We start from the raw sequence: 15,181 nt of genomic DNA, 5'->3' as shown, positions 1-15,181 counted from the left end.
ATCCCACTCTTTACCCCACTGCATCCCACGCTTTACACCACTGCATCCCACGCTTTACACCACTGCATCCCATGCTTTACCCCACTGCATCCCATGCTTTACACCACTGCATCCCACGCTTTACACCACTGCATCCCCCGCTTTACACCACTGCATCCCACGCTTCACACCACTGCATCCCACGCTTTACCCCACTGCATCCCACGCTTTACACCACTGCATCCCACTCTTTACCCCACTGCATCCCACTCTTTACCCCACTGCATCCCATGCTTCACACCACTGCATCCCCCGCTTTACACCACTGCATCCCACGCTTCACACCACTGCATCCCACGCTTTACACCACTGCATCCCACTCTTTACCCCACTGCATCCCACGCTTTACACCACTGCATCCCACGCTTTACACCACTGCATCCCACTCTTTACCCCACTGCATCCCACGCTTTACACCACTGCATCCCACGCTTTACACCACTGCATCCCATGCTTTACCCCACTGCATCCCATGCTTTACACCACTGCATCCCACGCTTTACACCACTGCATCCCCCGCTTTACACCACTGCATCCCACGCTTCACACCACTGCATCCCACGCTTTACCCCACTGCATCCCACGCTTTACACCACTGCATCCCACTCTTTACCCCACTGCATCCCACGCTTTACACCACTGCACCCCACGCTTTACCCCACTGCATCCCACGCTTTACCCCACTGCATCCCACGCTTTACACCACTGCATCCCACTCTTTACCCCACTGCATCCCACGCTTTACCCCACTGCATCCCACGCTTTACACCACTGCATACGACGCTTTACACCACTGCATCCCACTCTTTACACCACTGCATCAAACGCTTTACACCACTGCATCCGACGCTTCACACCACTGCATCCCACGCTGTACACCACTGCATCCCACTCTTTACACCACTGCATCAAACGCTTTACCCCACTGCATCCCACGCTTTACACCACTGCATCAAACGCTTTACACCACTGCATCCGACGCTTCACACCACTGCATCCCACGCTTTACACCACTGCATCCCACTCTTTACACCACTGCATCAAACGCTTTACCCCACTGCATCCCACGCTTTACACCACTGCATCCGACGCTTTACACCACTGCATCCCACTCTTTACACCACTGCATCCCACGCTTTACACCACTGCATCCCACGCTTTACACCACTGCATCAAACGCTTTACACCACTGCATCCCACGCTTTACACCACTGCATCCCACGCTTTACACCACTGCATCAAACGCTTTACACCACTGCATCCCACGCTTTACACCACTGTATCCCACGCTTTACACCACTGCATCCCACGCTTTACACCACTGCATCCCACGCTTTACACCACTGCATCCCACGCTTTACACCACTGCATCCCACGCTTTACACCACTGCATCCCACTCTTTACCCCACTGCATCCCACGCTTTACACCACTGCATCCCACGCTTTACACCACTGCATCCCATGCTTTACCCCACTGCATCCCATGCTTTACACCACTGCATCCCACGCTTTACACCACTGCATCCCCCGCTTTACACCACTGCATCCCACGCTTCACACCACTGCATCCCACGCTTTACCCCACTGCATCCCACGCTTTACACCACTGCATCCCACTCTTTACCCCACTGCATCCCACTCTTTACCCCACTGCATCCCACGCTTCACACCACTGCATCCCCCGCTTTACACCACTGCATCCCACGCTTCACACCACTGCATCCCACGCTTTACACCACTGCATCCCACTCTTTACCCCACTGCATCCCACGCTTTACACCACTGCATCCCACGCTTTACACCACTGCATCCCACTCTTTACCCCACTGCATCCCACGCTTTACACCACTGCATCCCACACTTTACACCACTGCATCCCATGCTTTACCCCACTGCATCCCACGCTTTACACCACTGCATCCCACGCTTTACACCACTGCATCCCCCGCTTTACACCACTGCATCCCACGCTTCACACCACTGCATCCCACGCTTTACCCCACTGCATCCCACGCTTTACACCACTGCATCCCACTCTTTACCCCACTGCATCCCACGCTTTACACCACTGCACCCCACGCTTTACCCCACTGCATCCCACGCTTTACCCCACTGCATCCCACGCTTTACACCACTGCATCCCACTCTTTACCCCACTGCATCCCACGCTTTACCCCACTGCATCCCACGCTTTACACCACTGCATCCGACGCTTTACACCACTGCATCCCACTCTTTACACCACTGCATCAAACGCTTTACACCACTGCATCCGACGCTTCACACCACTGCATCCCACGCTGTACACCACTGCATCCCACTCTTTACACCACTGCATCAAACGCTTTACCCCACTGCATCCCACGCTTTACACCACTGCATCAAACGCTTTACACCACTGCATCCGACGCTTCACACCACTGCATCCCACGCTTTACACCACTGCATCCCACTCTTTACACCACTGCATCAAACGCTTTACCCCACTGCATCCCACGCTTTACACCACTGCATCCGACGCTTTACACCACTGCATCCCACTCTTTACACCACTGCATCCCACGCTTTACACCACTGCATCCCACGCTTTACACCACTGCATCAAACGCTTTACACCACTGCATCCCACGCTTTACACCACTGCATCCCACGCTTTACACCACTGCATCAAACGCTTTACACCACTGCATCCCACGCTTTACACCACTGTATCCCACGCTTTACACCACTGCATCCCACGCTTTACACCACTGCATCCCACGCTTTACACCACTGCATCCCACGCTTTACACCACTGCATCCCACGCTTTACCCCCACTGATCCCACGCTTTACACCACTGCATCCCACGCTTTACACCACTGCATCCCACGCTTTACTCCACTGCATCCCACGCTTTACACCACTGCATCCCACCCTTTACACCACTGCATCCCACCGTTTACACCACTGCATCCCACGCTTTACACCACTGCATCCCACGCTTTACTCCACTGCATCCCACGCTTTACACCACTGCATCCCACCCTTTACACCACTGCATCCCACCGTTTACACCACTGCATCCCACGCTTTACACCACTGCATCCCACGCTTTACACCACTGCATCCCACCCTTTACACCACTGCATCCCACGCTTCACACCACTGCACCCCACGCTTTACACCACTGCATCCCACGCTTTACACCACTGCATCTCACGCTTTACACCACTGCATCCCACGCTTTACACCACTGCATCTCACGCTTTACACCACTGCATCTCACGCTTTACACCACTGCATCCCACGCTTCACACCACTGCACCCCACGCTTTACACCACTGCACCCCACGCTTTACACCACTGCACCCCACGCTTTACACCACTGCATCCCACGCTTTACACCACTGCATCCCACGCTTTACACCACTGCATCCATCGCTTTACCCCACTGCATCCCACGCTTTACCCCACTGCATCCCACGCTTTACACCACTGCATCCATCGCTTTACCCCACTGCATCCCACGCTTTACCCCACTGCATCTCACGCTTTACACCACTGCATCCCACGCTTTACACCACTGCATCCCACGCTTTACACCACTGCATCCCACGCTTCACACCACTGCACCCCACGCTTTACACCACTGCACCCCACGCTTTACACCACTGCACCCCACGCTTTACACCACTGCATCCCACGCTTTACACCACTGCATCCATCGCTTTACCCCACTGCATCCCACGCTTTACCCCACTGCATCCCACGCTTTATTCCACTGCATCCCACGCTTTACACCACTGCATCCCACGCTTTACCTCACTGCATCCCACGCTTTACACCACTGCATCCCACGCTTTACACCACTGCATCCCACGCTTTACCCCACTGCATCCCACGCTTTACACCACTGCATCCCACGCTTTACACCACTGCATCCCACGCTTTACACCACTGCATCCCACGCTTTACCCCACTGCATCCCACGCTTTACACCACTGCATCTCACGCTTTACCCCACTGCATCCCACGCTTTACCCCACTGCATCCCACGCTTTACCCCACTGCATCCCACGCTTTACACCACTGCATCTCACGCTTTACCCCACTGCATCCCACGCTTTACACCACTGCATCCCACGCTTTACCCCACTGCATCCCACGCTTTACACCACTGCATCTCACGCTTTACCCCACTGCATCTCACGCTTTACCCCACTGCATCCCACGCTTTACACCACTGCATCCCACGCTTTACACCACTGCATCCATCGCTTTACCCCACTGCATCCCACGCTTTACCCCACTGCATCCCACGCTTTATTCCACTGCATCCCACGCTTTACACCACTGCATCCCACGCTTTACCTCACTGTATCCCACGCTTTATTCCACTGCATCCCACGCTTTACACCACTGCATCCCACGCTTTACCTCACTGTATCCCACGCTTTACCTCACTGTATCCCACGCTTTACCCCACTGCATCCCACGCTTTACACCACTGCATCAAACGCTTTACACCACTGCATCCCACGCTTTACCTCACTGTATCCCACGCTTTACCCCACTGCATCCCACGCTTTACACCACTGCATCCCACGCTTTACACCACTGCATCCCACTCTTTACACCACTGCATCCCATGCTTTACACCACTGCATCCCACGCTTTACACCACTGTATCCCACGCTTTACACCCCTGCACCCCCGCTTTACCCCACTGCATCCCACGCTTTACACCACTGCATCCCACGCTTTACCCCACTGCATCCCACGCTTTACACCACTGCATCCATCGCTTTACTCCACTGCATCCCACGCTTTACACCACTGCATCCCACACTTTACCCCACTGCATCCCACGCTTTACCCCACTGCATCCCACGCTTTACCCCACTGCACTCACCCGGTAGGACTCTCAGGTCAGCGTCTGTGCCGGTGCGGGAGCTTCCGGGATTCTCCGCCAGGCATCGGTACGTGGCCGAGTCGGGCGGCTGAACCCTGCTGACCTGCAGTGACCCCGAGGGCAGGATGACCACTCTGCTCTCGGGGTCAAAGGTCAAGGGCAGGTCCTCCCGGTTCTTCTGCCAGCGCACCACAGGCATGGGCTCCCCGGTGACCTCACACCGCAGAAGAGCAGTGTCACCCAGGTGTGTGGAGACCGACTCCGTGGGAACGACCACTCGCAGAGGACCTGATGGAGAACAGCAGAGAGAGGGAGTGTTAGTGTGTGTGTGTATGTGTGGAGACCGACTCCGTGGGGACGACCACTTGCAGAGAACCTGAGGGAGAACAGCAGAGACATGGAGACTGAAACAAGACAATGTGTGTGTGTGTGTGTGTGTGTGTGTGTGTGTGTGTGTGTGTGTGTGTGTGTGTGTGTGTGTGTGTGTGTGTGTATGTGTGTGTGTGTGCATGTATGTGTATGTGTGTGAGTGTGTGTATGTGTGTGTATACACAAATACATTCACTTGTATTTGCTTGCTTCATTCCGTTCTGATGTCACAATAGTTATTGTTACAGTTTAAATTTTATTTTGTTACAAGTTTAAAGACTTTTTGTAGCAGTAAATATAATTGACACAATTTATTCTGTTTTAGGTCATTTCGATAGCTATATGTTTTTTGTATGTGAAGAATGCACATGTCATGATGCAAACCATGTGATATATTTCTCTTTACTTCTGCGAACTCTACATGAAGCTGGATCATCTTTAGATGTGGACTCAAGTTCAGAAAAGCACCTTCACAACTGGACTATGACCTCAAGTGGACTTGAGTAACCAAAGAACATCTCAAACATGAGCTCAATAACATATGACCGCCCACATTTAAATATCAACACCTGAATATTCAGTAACATTATCGATTTCACTGCACTGACACTTGAACTTGAACTGAATTATATGCCACTTCTGAGTAAAAATTATTTATAAATAACACAAATTTGCACTGTTGCTTCCACTGATATATATATAATATAATATAAGCGGTTGAAGTCTCAGAGGACGGAGATCTTGCTAATAACATTCGTGACTGTGTGTTTATGTGGTGTGAGCCCCGCATTACACAAACTCACAGGGGAACAACAATTATTTCTCAGCTTTTTGCCAACAAACTGTGTTGCCGGAGTCCTGCATCTTATCGCAGTGATTATTGTTAACATCATTCCCTTAACTGCCTCCAATTACACTCAGCATGTGTGTGTTAACTGAACAGCCTCGGGCCACACACACGCACACACACACAGCTTTATATAACCTCTGATTATCAGCATCAGAACATAAACGAGGTCAAACAAGGGAATATGAAACAGATTGAGGCTAATATAAATATAAATGATTATCACTTACAGTCTAATCATGAGATCTGAAAACTAGCAAATGAAAGAGACGACTGGAATGGCATTCTGTCATCATTACTCACACTCGAGTCTTTCTTCTGCTCATACCGTTCACATGTTTGGGGAGAGTGAGATTTTATCTTACTTTATGAAAGAAATTAACACTTTTATTCATCAAGGACACATTACATTGATCAAAACTAGCAGGAAAGACCTTTATAATGTTACAGAAGTTTCTATTTCTGTTCATTAGAGCTTCTATTCATCAAAAAAATCCTGGGAAAAAAATGTATGATGGTTTCCACATAAATCTGAAGCAGCTCAACTGTTTTCAACACTGATGATAATCATAAATGTTTCATATCAGAATAATTTCTGAAGGATCATGTGACACTGAAGACTGGAGTAATGATGCTGAAAATTCAGCTTTGATCACAGGAATAAATTACACTTTACTAGATATTCACATAGACAACAGATGATTTACATTAGAATAATATTTCACTGTTTTTACTGTTTGTTTGATCAAATAAATATACAAATACAAGACTCAAATATTTATACTCACACACTCTCACTCTCTCTCTCTCTCTCTCTCTCTCTCTCTCTCTCTCTCTCTCTCTCTATCTCTCTCTCTCTCTCTCTCTCTCTCTCTCTCTCTCTCACACACACACACACACACTCACACACACACAACTTCAAAAACTTCTTTAAAGCAACACAAAAGAGTGTATTAAGACAATGAAGCAGAAGCAGGAGAACTGGAGGTGCTGGAAGCGACTCATAATCTCACACGCATGTTATGAATGTGCTGAATATGAGCGTTTCCTGCGCTGATGAGGGACACATTGTGGCCTGTGATTACAGAACTTCATTATCTGCTCTCATTAAGAGGGTGTTCATATGCAAATTAATGGAGAGAGTGTTTAAATCTAATTAACAGAGAGAGAGAGAGAGAGAGAAATGAGGAGCGCGGCAGAGGAATTATTCAGCTCTGCATTCCTAAAATAGAGGAATAAAACAGGAGGGATGTGTGTGTGTGTGTGTGTGTGTGTGTGTGTGTGTGTGTGTGTGTGTGTGTGTGTGTGTGTGTGTGTGTGTGTGTGTGTGTGTGTGTGTGTGTGTGTGTGTGAGAACAACAGCAGAGAGAGGAAACTCAATCGACTCCTACAGTCGTCCCTCTTGCTGAAGGTGCTGTAAATCATTTCAGTTGTTTTACTAACTTCATTCTCACAGTTTTTCTTTAAATCTCACATTAGGAAAAAAGTGACTAAACCTCGACCTGAATGTGCAGGATGATTGACAGGAAGAGAGCGTTTCTGATACGTACTACATACACTCCCACTGACACTCCCATGTTGGTCACAAAAATAAAATAAAATAAAATAAAATAAAATAAAATAAAATAAAATAAAATAAAATAAAATAAAATAAAATAAAATAAAATAAAATAAAATAAAATAAAATAAAATAAAATAAAATAAAATATTTTATTTATTTTAAATATTTTTAAAAAGTCAAAACTTTTTTTTAAATAAAATAAAATATTTTTAAAAAGTACAAATAGAATAAAATAATAAAATAATTGAAATAAAAACAAATAAAAACAATGAAATGAAAGCTAACTGAAGAACTAGATCTTCCTGCTGAATGGAGACAGAAGCGATTAGCGGAAGAGGACGATGATGAAGGCTCACAGCAGAGATGGATGACTAAACTAATCTCTTCCTCATGAATTACACCTGGAATCATTTGTCATGAATAAGACAGATCAATGCAGTGAAAGAGCCACAGAATCTCAGAGTTTCACTCTTCAGGAATCAAACCAGCACTGACTGATTCTCTCACATCTCTGCACAATCCACCAGCTCGTTCCCTCGCTCCCCGCGTCACGTCTAACACGCATCGCTAAACACGGCCTCCGCTAATGTCACAAACGCTGAGTCACCGCTAGCGGCCCGTCAAAGACATTCACATTCAGAGCTTGTCCGTTCAGTGTTTGATGTGTGTCTGCACTTCAATTACAAGCACAGAATGACCCAAATATTTAAATATGCTAAAAACATTTGCATTTGGCTTTGAAAACCTGTTTCAGGGAAAAACAGACGAGGTAATTATCGTGAGGAAGGTCGTGCCGGCGGCACAAAGTCAAACAAACGGCACTCTCTGTATGACTGTTTAACAATGATTTCTACATTTATCCGCCGTGATTATGCCAGTATTTTATCCAGTCGACACAAAGGCCAAGACCTCGCAGACTAATTAAGATGCAATCTAACGACCCACAATGCTTTGCTCTCGCTGGCCCACCTGCTAACATGCCCGTCATCTCAGCATCTCTGCTAATCACAGGCTTTTCTCTGTTGTCATTGCTCTGCTAATTGGCCGCGCGGACGGGTCGTAATCTGTCAGTCAGCGGTTACGCTGAGCCTCATTAGCGAGCCGCTGTATGCTAACTAATTGAACAGGAAGTCAACAACCCACTGAAGGCAATCAAAGAACGGATTCTGTCGATTCAGATGGGCGGTGGGCTGTTAAAACTAGACAAATGCCTAGTTTGTCTACCCTAACCCTAATCAAAATGAGTTTGATAAAGCTCCTCTATTGTGCTATTTTAAAGGCTGCTAATGTTGTTTAGCGTCTCCTACAACAGGTTCACACGCATCTAAGATCAAAAACACTGTAATGTCCTCATAATCTCCAGCATCAGCTCTTTCCTCTCAGTGTCTGAACACTTCAGTCTCTCTAAACCCCGCCTCTCTGAGAGCTGCTCTGCTCTGATTGGTTGGATGGCCCAGTCTGCTGTGATTGGGCAGAAACCAAACGCTCATTATCATATCTGAATCTGATAGTCAAAATTAAGATATAAAAAGTCAAAAGTATAATATAAAGTCCAAATTTGAACTTAAAACGTAAAAAAGTTAAAACCACCGAGTCAAAAATGCGCCAAAAAGTTGAAATTATGACAATGAGATGAAGTCAAAATTTTGACTTCAAGAGCGATCTCACGTCACAGCGCCAAAACGCTTTATGTTTTTGAATTTCGTAAGAAAATGGACATAATTTGAAATCTGAGACTTTGTTTCATATCAATAATAACAAAGCACAAAGATTATTGCGATTTATTGGATGGGATGCGCGCAACAATGATCCATTCATTCCTCAACTGAAAACAGGATGACTAATCAAGGGTGTAGATTTGGTTTGAACATTGGGGGGGTTGAAGTTTGGGTCTGCATATTTTTCATGTGATCATGGTATAAATATCGGGGGGGGGTTGTAATGCATAGATTTAAATATTGGGGGGGGGGTTATCTCCTCCCCAACCCCCCCACAAACTACGCCCCTGTGACTAATCGATTCTTGGGATTTAAGAATCGATATTGTTTCGTAAAAATGAGAATCGAGAAATCTATATTTTTTACCCAGCCCTAATATCTTGTATATTGTACTTTGAATATTGTATGTTTGCAGTATATGTTTAGTTTATTGTTTTGATGTTTGTATCTCTCTTGTTATTTATGCATTTACTTTTTACCTTTACACTGTTTCTTTTTCTGTGTAAAGCGCTTTGAGAAGTAATATTTAAATGCGCTATATAAAATAAAGTGTATTGTTATTATTATGAATGTGACTATATTATCATAAATAATTGGTTAAATGCAACAATAAGGCATGCAGATATAACTTTAACATCATGATTTTCTGAAAAGCCGCTTTGAAATCGTGTGCATTGTGAAAAACGCTTTACAACTTGTTCTATAAATCATGTCAGAATGAGCCCAGAAAAAAAACTCAGATCTGTCATTGAAAATGAATCAAATGTTCTGCAATCGGCGGATCCTAAACCAGCCCAGATCTGCTCTAAACGAGCAACTGAGTTTCTGTTCGGCCTCATTACTCAGAATAAAACATCTCTTCTCCTCCGAGTTAAACTTCAGACGGTAATGATCTTCATTACAAGCTACAGAGCGATGAACGCGAGGTCATTGAGCGTGATGGAAACATTCAGTCCAGCTCATCGCAGCGATAAAGCAGCGGAAACTGGAACACGCATGACGAGAGGAAATGGGTCATACGGAGAAACAAAAGAGTGTGTTCATGACATCAAGAGGACCAGCGCTTGACTTCTGCTGACAGAAACATGCATCATGCTTTCATGAAGCGCAGCGGGTCTGCATGTCAAAACACACAGTAATCGGGCCAAACAGAGACACACACACACACACACACAGTTCTACACTACAGGATACACATGCATTATCATATGAGAGTCTCTTCAGAAAATCATTCTGAATGCAAATAATAAACCATTTATGCATGTTTAGACAGTAATGATATCAGCCGTGAGATGGCTGGAGAAAACACTTTCAGAGCTTTTGAAATCAGTATGGGAACTTTCTTTAGTGACGTTCATATATATTAGAACGCATTTTACTCTTTAAATGCATAAGCATGAATAGCATTACGTATGAAGTGTTGTAAAATGAGTTTAAGGCGAGACACCACAGACAAAAGCATTGTTTTTTTCATCAATTATACTTCTGTAAAATGCATTTATTTTCTCTTTCCTACACTCACACACCCATTTTATTCTTCATACTGCATTTTGTTTATAATCATGCACATACACGCAATAATTCTGCATGTCTGCATAAAATGACAAAAAAAAATTCATGTGTTTGTAGAGCAAAAGCTTATAGACAAAATATTCTAATTTTGAAAAAGAAAAGAGTTTGGAAAAGAACATTTTCATTGCAGCAGGAAAAGGAGATTGAAGCTGTTCATCATCATCATTTATTCATATGAGTTTTAGGATAAGTTCATTCAAGTAAAATTAATATATTTATTTTTTAAAACATTTCAGAGTGATATTGGTGTTGTTTTGTTAAAAAATAATAAGCATGTTTCATAAATGTAGACTGAGCAGTCATGAGTTTCATACTAGCTATTCTCATATTATATGTTCTTAGAAATTTCATCCAGTTATATATTTTCTCATAAATATTGATTAAAACTATATATTTTCTTGTATCACACTGCTTTTTGCTGTAGTTATTGAAAGAATATTTTTTTTTATGTAATAGCATGGTAAAATAGCAAAACTCGAGAGCACGTAAATGTGAATTTGAGAACTTGTACAATAAATATTTGTACTTGTACATGAACATTTACACTCACAGCTCCCATGTGAAAACCTGTAAAATAAAAATCTGAAGTTGAATGTTGAAATTTGCACTCGCAGACAATAGTCACAAACCTGTATTCTGAATCTGAAGCTGCAGACAAGTAGACACAAATGTGTAAAATGCCATTCACAGAAATACAACGACAGACACACACTTGTAATATATATTTTGCGTTTAATCTTACATTCACATTCGCGGTACTTCCTCAATTAAGCACTTGCAACTTCTCAAATCTGTCACTGCAATTTCAAATTTCGCGCCTTGACTTTTGCTACTCTTTTCGCGATATATCAGGTGCAAAACTAACTTGTGCACTTGAAACTCAGAAGCGGCGAGAGAGAAAGGGGGGCGGGAGGAGGGGGGGTCAAAGGAGCCGTTTTATTGGTTGGCACCTAGCCAATGAAATGGGAGTTCGATGATGTCACGAAACCCGTGTGCACTGAAACGTTAACATGGCTTAATGCATTAGACTGATATTAAAAGAAATAAACGATATTATCAAACTCAGTAAACACAATGCTAATAATGCATACTACAGAAAAGCAGATGAGCACAAGTACGAATATTTATTGTACAAGTTCTCAAATTCACATCTACGTGTTCTCGAGTTTTGCTACTGATTTACCTTCATAAAAACATGGTAACATTTAAAACTTTGATTCATTTGTACATCTCTCATTAATGAGAAGTTACTGATTAGATACAATATGGCTTTAGTTAAGAAATGACTGTTTTATGAGCTCACGTTCCACTAAAGGTGTATAGAGTTTGTGGGATTGACATGAAGTTCTGATATTGCGAGCCCAGGAGAGACGCGGAAGCTTTCAAACACATCGACATCAACAAATCACACAAACACTCACTTTAATCAGCACTTCTGAGACGTGCCGCTTGGGAACTGAAATAATTGGAGATTAATGCTTACACTCAGAAAATATGTGTGTGTGTTTCAGGATTCTTCCAGCGATGGCTTCAATGAATCCAGTGTATCGGATCATCAGTCACTAACACTAACTATAGCTCGACTGGGACAGAACATGCTTTTTACACCAGACTCTCTCGAAACATCAAATACTGTAACTGCGTATTCATTATGATTAGAGTCGCTAATGTTTAATACAGCATGTCAAGATAAAACGAGTCTAACTTCAAGAAACATGTCAATGTCTAAGAAACGAGTCTGATTTGGGTCCTGACCTGTGAAATACAAGTAAATGTTAAAAAAAGAATATATTAATAATAATATTATTGTATTTATTATTATTATTTAATATATTATTTAATATTTATATACAATATTAATAATAATCTTTATAATAATATATCATCATTTCACATATTTGATAATATATTACTATTTAATATTATATTATTATTGTTAACATTATTTAATATTTTACATTATCATTATTATAAATTTAATATTACATTATTTTATTTTTACATATATTTTATATTATTTAATATTTAATACAATAATAATCATGGTAATATATTATTTCATATTATTTATAATATGTTAATATATTAAATATATTATTATTAACATTAATAATATTATTATTTTATATATTATATTTAATATTATTTCTAAATATTATTATTATTATTATATTTAATATTATTTTAATGTTATTATTATTGATATTTAGTATTTCATAGTATTCAATATAATATTTAATAATATTAATAGTATTATATTAATATATTTAATATTGTACTGTTATTGTTGTTAATATTATTTTGTATTTTATATTTAAGAATATTATTTTATATATAATTTTCACAATTATTGATAATATTCATTCATATAATTAAATTTCATTATTAATCTCATACTGAGATTATTCAATTAATACTGCTGCCAAATCGCATGCTCATATCCTAATGAAAACAACAGATGTGCAGAATCCCGCTCCGACCTGGACAGTAAAGCACAGACCAATAACATTTTATTAATTCATTAAAAAAAACTATGAATGTTGCTTGAGGAAAGCAGTAGGTGAGAGACACGCTGCAGGTCAACATGCTTTGATGATCACAGGCCAGATCTAGTTTCAGTGTGAATCGAGACAGTAAACATCCAGAAAGCATCAGGAGCTTCATCTGCACAAAGACACATTGATGTGGAAAAGAGAATAAGGAATAAGAGATGGGAGAGACGGGAGAGAGAGTAATTACTCCCGGCCCGTGCCGGATAAAAGCCTCACGCTCCTCTCCTTCATCACACACTCTCATCAGCCCTGAAATATTCATGTGGAGTGGATGATGATGGAGGCCAACTGTCTGTCTGTCTATCAGTCCGTCTGTCTATCTATCAATCTATACTATATTGCCAAAAGTATTGAGACACCCTTCCAAATCATTGAATTCAGGAGTTCCAATCACTTCTATGGCCACAGTTGTATAAATCAAGCACTAGGCATGAAGACGCTTCTACACACATCTGTGAGTGAATGGGTCGCTCACAGGAACTCAGTGAACTCAAGTGTGGGACGGTAATCGGTTCCACTGGTGCAATAAGTCCATTTGTGAAATTTCCTCACTACTAAATATTCAACGGTCAACTGTGGGATGCAGAGGTGTAAAGCGTGGGATGCAGTGAGGTAAAGCGTCGGATGCAGTGGGGTAAAGCGTGGGATGCAGTGGGGTAAAGCGTGGGATGCAGTGGGGTAAAGCGTGGGATGCAGTGGGGTAAAGCGTGGGATGCAGTGGGGTAAAGCGTGGGATGCAGTGGGGTAAAGCGTGGGATGCAGTGGGGTAAAGCGTGGGATGCAGTGGGGTAAAGCGTGGGATGCAGTGGGGTAAAGCGTGGGATGCAGTGGTGTAAAGCGTGGGATGCAGTGGTGTAAAGCGTGGGATGCAGTGGGGTAAAGCTTGGGATTCAGTGGTGTAAAGCGATGGATGCAGTGGTGTAAAGCGTGGGATGCAGTGTTGTAAAGCGTGGGATGCAGTGGGGTAAAGCGTGGGATGCAGTGTTGTAAAGCGTGGGATGCAGTGGTGTAAAGCGTGGGGTGCAGTGGTGTAAAGCGTGGGATGCAGTGAGGTAAAGCGTGGGATGCAGTGGTGTAAAGCGTGGGATGCAGTGGTGTAAAGCGTGGGATGCAGTGGTGTAAAGCGTGGGATGCAGTGGGGTAAAGCGTGGGATGCAGTGGTGTAAAGCGTGGGATGCAGTGGAGTAAAGCGATGGATGCAGTGGGGTAAAGCGTGGGATGCAGTGGGGTAAAGCGGGGGATGCAGTGGTGTAAAGCGTGGGATGAAGTGGTGTAAAGCGTGGGATGCAGTGAGGTAAAGCGTGGGATGCAGTGGTGTAAAGCGTGGGATGCAGTGGTGTAAAGCGTGGGATGCAGTGGTGTAAAGCGTGGGATGCAGTGGGGTAAAGCGTGGGATGCAGTGGTGTAAAGCGTGGGATGCAGTGGGGTAAAGCGTGGGATGCAGTGGGGTAAAGCGTGGGATGCAGTGGGGTAAAGCGTGGGATGCAGTGGTGTAAAGCGATGGATGCAGTGGGGTAAAGCGTGGGATGCAGTGGGGTAAAGCGTGGGATGCAGTGGTGTAAAGTGTGGGATGCAGTGGGGTAAAGCGTGGGATGCAGTGGGGTAAAGCGTGGGATGCAGTGGTGTAAA

At 43.7% G+C, this 15,181-nt stretch overlaps 1 protein-coding gene across 1 annotated transcript in view; it reads right to left on the bottom strand.

The window, feature by feature from the left end:
• dcc (DCC netrin 1 receptor) overlaps positions 1-15,181 on the bottom strand; it is a 294,705-nt gene that overhangs the window by 156,573 nt on the left and 122,951 nt on the right. Inside the window, exon 3 of the mRNA XM_081365686.1 lies at positions 4,934-5,221. Coding sequence (XP_081221812.1) covers positions 4,934-5,221 — 288 coding nt within the window. The remainder of the gene's footprint in view (positions 1-4,933; positions 5,222-15,181) is intronic.

This window comes from Scardinius erythrophthalmus (assembly GCF_964197995.2).
Source record: "Scardinius erythrophthalmus genome assembly, chromosome: 5".
Lineage (NCBI taxonomy): Eukaryota > Metazoa > Chordata > Actinopteri > Cypriniformes > Leuciscidae > Scardinius > Scardinius erythrophthalmus.
The sequence above is the reverse complement of the archived record's forward strand: the minus strand, read 5'-3'. Positions and strand labels throughout refer to the sequence as shown.